The sequence below is a fragment of the Primulina huaijiensis genome, chromosome 9, assembly GCF_012295235.1.
Source record: "Primulina huaijiensis isolate GDHJ02 chromosome 9, ASM1229523v2, whole genome shotgun sequence".
Lineage (NCBI taxonomy): Eukaryota > Viridiplantae > Streptophyta > Magnoliopsida > Lamiales > Gesneriaceae > Primulina > Primulina huaijiensis.
The window spans coordinates 2,397,679-2,402,128 of NC_133314.1; the positions used below are offsets into that span (position 1 = coordinate 2,397,679).

At 37.5% G+C, this 4,450-nt stretch overlaps 1 protein-coding gene and 1 long non-coding RNA gene across 2 annotated transcripts; one reads left to right on the forward strand and one right to left on the reverse strand.

Moving 5' to 3' along the window:
* Positions 1-604: 604 nt before the first annotated feature.
* LOC140984078 (uncharacterized) lies at positions 605-1,853 on the forward strand. Its single transcript, XR_012176537.1, has 2 exons — positions 605-874; positions 979-1,853. It is a non-coding gene; the product is annotated as an uncharacterized lncRNA (long non-coding RNA).
* Positions 1,458-3,833, reverse strand: LOC140984077 (type III polyketide synthase B-like). The gene is made up of 2 exons (XM_073451246.1): positions 3,429-3,833; positions 1,458-3,094 (listed from the first exon to the last, which is right to left on the reverse strand). The coding sequence occupies exons 1-2, from the start codon at positions 3,673-3,675 to the stop codon at positions 2,097-2,099; spliced, it is 1,245 nt and encodes a 414-aa protein (XP_073307347.1). The 5' UTR covers positions 3,676-3,833; the 3' UTR covers positions 1,458-2,096.
* Between the last annotated feature and the right edge of the window lie 617 nt (positions 3,834-4,450).

A 4,450-nucleotide genomic window follows, 5' to 3' on the forward strand; every position in this document is an offset into this window, starting at 1 on the left:
ACCAATTTTTTTTTGTGCGAATCAAAGACTAGAGAAAACTTGTTGATCTAACAATGTCTGGACACGAATATAACAATGTTTTTGGAGATTATTATTATTATTATTATTATTATTATAAAATGAGGATTTCTGAAGAGGGGACCCTACAGAATTTCAGGGATATACGACGCTCATTTAGTGATGTTTAATTTAATTGACTTTGTCGTTGGAACATGTCTTTATTGAAAAAGAAAATTATATATAATTTTTTGAAAGGGTATTGAAAATATTTTTTAAGAGACTTCAAAATATATATAATGTGAGATCAGACTTGTAGCCTAGTGGTCTCACCTCCTGCCAGAATAGCCGGTTTCTCCGGTTCGATTCCCCATTCACTCGTGAGTTGTAATTAAATATATATATATATATATATATATATCATGTGGTTCACCTCCAACAACTATTATGTACTTTTTTTGGTGAGTGAATTGGGTCAAAAGGTCCTCCAAAACAATCTGCAATTTGCTTCTTCTTTCTACACTAATTATATCTCATCGACCAATTTAAAGCTATTATTAATATTTGTAGGTGAATAGGCCACAATGCCAGCCTGCATCGGTGCCTACAGAATTTGTTCACTTGCATGCATGCACTTTCCATCTACTCTCTCTCTCTTATTGGCTTTTCTATCTACATAAATTTATATATTTTAAAATTCAAATTTATAAATATATCTTCTATAAATAGGGTTCTTGTATCTCATTCAACAATCAAATTCCAATAAATAAAACTCAATATTCGAATAAAGTTTATGGTTTCCATGGCTGTTTCCAAAGCTCTTATTGCCTTAATCCTTTTATGCTTTCTTCTTGTCCATCAAGTTCAATCACAAGGGGTAGCTAACTCATGATGCCATTTTTGTATGATTCAGTTTCTTGATAAGTCGATGTCTTTAACTTATAGGTAATTAATAATATTATCGTTGCAATCTTCTTGCAGATCACTAGCAATGGAGGTGTAGCAAGTTCCAACATTCCAGGAATAAGTAATATATCATTCTCTTCTCTCTTACCTCTTGCCCGGAAATAACAGTTTCATCTCGTGTCGTGGTTGTGCGGTCTTGGACTTGCAAGTACATTATATGTAGACAGTTTTCTATTAAATTTTCTCAAATTGTAAGGTTCAAAATTTTCTAGTTGAGCCTAAGTAATGGTAGACTCGGTTTACGTTTGGCTATATTTGGGCTAGCATGCTGCAAGTGAGTTGAGCTGCTAAGCCAAAATTCAATATATATGATATTGGTTAAGAGTCCGAGTACAAGTCGAGCACGAGTAGCAACTCTAGCATGATAACTATGGTGTGTGTGCAGATTTTAGATAAGTGGGAAGCCCCTGATCGTGACATTCTTCTTTGCTCTATTCATACATCTAACTATGGTGTGTGTGCGGATTGTGGTGAAGCTTGTGCAGCTCGGTGCCAACTATCGAAAAGGCCAAATCTATGTCGAAGAATATGTGGGACGTGCTGCTTCCGGTGCAACTGCGTGCCACCGGGGACTTATGGAAATTTTGCAGCCTGCCCTTGCTACGCTAGTCTCACTACTCGGAACAACAAACGCAAATGCCCATAAATTACAATAGGAATCTGTTTATTTCTTTCTTATCTCCAGCAGAGTCCATTTATCAGCTGGCATAAATGGATTCTTGAATAACAGTATGTTTTAAAGATCTGTACAAGTATTCTTGTGCTGAGCTACCTTCGTCCTGGTTCTATTTTCGGTTTGCTCGTGGAGGCCTCTTAATTATGTTCTTTTAAATTATGTTTGACACTAAAAATACTGTTTGGTACAGTAATAATTCTCTTCCTGTTAATCTTGCCTTGTTCTTATTTTCACGTTCTAATGGGAAGGGCGAGATTCTACTCTATCAGAGACCCTGATTAAATCTAGCAACTTGTAGGTAATTTAAAATAGTTCACAAGAAAATATACTGGTTTACAAAGAGCTAAAACATAACACTTGCTAATACATTTAATAATAGAAACAAAACAAGTATGAAACTACATACATATCACCCCATTTCTTGTTTCCTTCAGCAGATTTCAAGCTTTTACACAGCTCACACAGTGAGATTTTTTGTAAGAATCCCCTCAAATGTGATTCCAGGGCCAAAAGCCAAGATCAATCCCCATTTGTTATCCCCATTTTCTTCTTCTTTCTTAACATTTTTGGCCTCTTCTAACATATACTCCAGCACATAGACAATTGTATTGCTACTAGCATTTCCATAATCTGCCAGAGCCCTTCTACTGGAATTCAGTTTGTCTGGAAAAAGCTCCAACTTCTTCTCCAACCGATTTAAAATCGCCGGTCCTCCCGGATGAACGGCCCAAAACAATTTGTTGTAGTCTTTTTCAGAAAATCCAGCAAATCCCATCAGTTCGATACAGAAATCTTGAATATTATCTTCAATTATCTGAGGGAGCTCCCTTTCCAGCTTGAAACTTATGCCTTCTTCCGTGAGTCTCCCATCAATAACCTTCTCTGTATCTGGTAGAAAATGTTGCATCGATGTATGAAGTTCAAAAAGTGGTTTTTCGAGATTTAGAGTTGGGTTCGAGCCGATGATCATGGCTCCGGCCCCATCACCAAACAAAGCAACTCCAACCAAATCATATGGCCTTTCGGCACTTGGTGGCTTGTATCCAATAATGGTAGTTTCTGAGGTTGCAAGCAGGACGCGACTTCCGGGATTGTTCTCAGCAATGTCTTTGGCTACTCGAAGACCAGCCACTCCACCTGAGCATCCTGAGAAGTAGAGCATGACCCTGCGAGTTTTCGGACTGAGACCCAGCCCTTTTGCAATGTATATATCGCCACCCGGCATCCGGGCTTCACTGGAGGAGACGTAGACTAAGTGGGTTATGTCTGACACTGACCTTCCCCATTTCTTGATGCAAGATTGTGAGGCCTCGATCGCCATTTTCGTTACGGCTGAGTTGCAAATGTCCAGCCTTTGCTTGACGGTTGGAACCCCTTCAGTGGCTAGTTCAGGATACTTTTTAAGGATTTCTTCTGACATTACTACATATCTGGTCTTAACTGTGGTTGTCTTGCCTGTTGAGTCAATGGCAATGTAAACTAGTAAGTATTAATCATCACACAGTAATATTTAACTAGACAAAAAAACACCTACAATAAATCATTGTCAATCTGATGTTACTCAGGAAATCATCTTCTTGGTCTGACTTATAAAATGAATTTGGGATTTGCTAAGGATCACTATTTTTAACGGGGACAGATTCAACAAGGGGCGATGGCAGACGATCATCGCTCCTGTCTAAGATGAAAAAACTAATAATCTTAGGCCTAAACTAGTCCCTGATTTCAAGCCAAAAAAAGACAAGATAAAAAAGAAAAGTTACAAAATATGCGAAGAGAGAAAGCTTACAGAGCCGAGTGAGCTTCTGCTTTAGGTCGGGGTCGTCACAGTTGGTGTTTTTGAAATAGCCATCAACCAGAAACTCTTGCATCACCAGCTGGTGAGGAAAGGCTTTTCCAATGGCTAGAATCACCGCTTTTCCATGACCGGAATTCTTCAGGCATTGCTTCATCTCTTCACTTCCCATGACTCTTTCGATCAATGACAACTTCAAAATGCTTACAGAAACTTTGTTTTCTTTCAAAGTAGATGGCATATTTTGCTTCTATATATACACTAGTAATGCACAGCTTCTTATGGTTGAAAAGAAATGAAAAAATAGTTTAACCATTGCAGGAACAAAATGATGGAAGAGTGAAACAATTTTTTACATAATCTAAATAGAATTAGTTTAGGGGTGACAAATACATGACCTCTGATAGGTGGAGGTTCGGTATAGAAACCAAGATGCAAAAAAAAATTCTTTTGGATTTCGGTTTTCTACACACCCAAACGCAGCGGAAGTTTTAAAATTTTTATTTTATTTTGACAATCAAAATACATTTGATTGGGCGTTCGTATGGTTTTTAATAAAAACATTCATAGGATGTTTAGAAAATTATACCTTTGGTGAATTAATCACACGACTCCAACTATTCCAGATTTAGCGGAGATAGCTCTTGATGAAATCCCTACGAACTTTCTTCAGGGCCTCCTTTCTTCTAATCAGGGCCACGACTAGATGGTTTGATCCTATTCTAATTTGCACTAGAAAAAGTAGAAGAGATTTTACGTAGGAGATTGAAATTTGAGAGGCGGCTCAAACTATTCTCCAAGGAGAAGTGGCCGAATTATGGAGTGCTTGGGAGAGGAGACTTCGAAAATCTCTTGTGGTGGTGGCTAGGGTTATGTCATGTTAACTCATATTTATAGTTAACCATGACCTAATTATCATAATATAATAATTGGACCCTTTAATTAACATTAATGGGCTTAATTAATTAATTGGGTTAGTCACACTAATTTAATCAATTAATCAAGGTCCATTAACA

What these genes read in the sequence shown, in the direction of transcription:
- LOC140984077 (XM_073451246.1), bottom strand. Translation starts at nt 3,675, where the DNA reads ATGCCATCTACTTTGAAAGAAAACAAAGTTTCTGTAAGCATTTTGAAG. An exon ending in GCAGAAGCTCACTCGGCTCT is followed by an intron (nt 3,095 to 3,428) that starts GTAAGCTTTCTC and finishes TTGACTCAACAG; the next exon opens with GCAAGACAACCACAGTTAAG.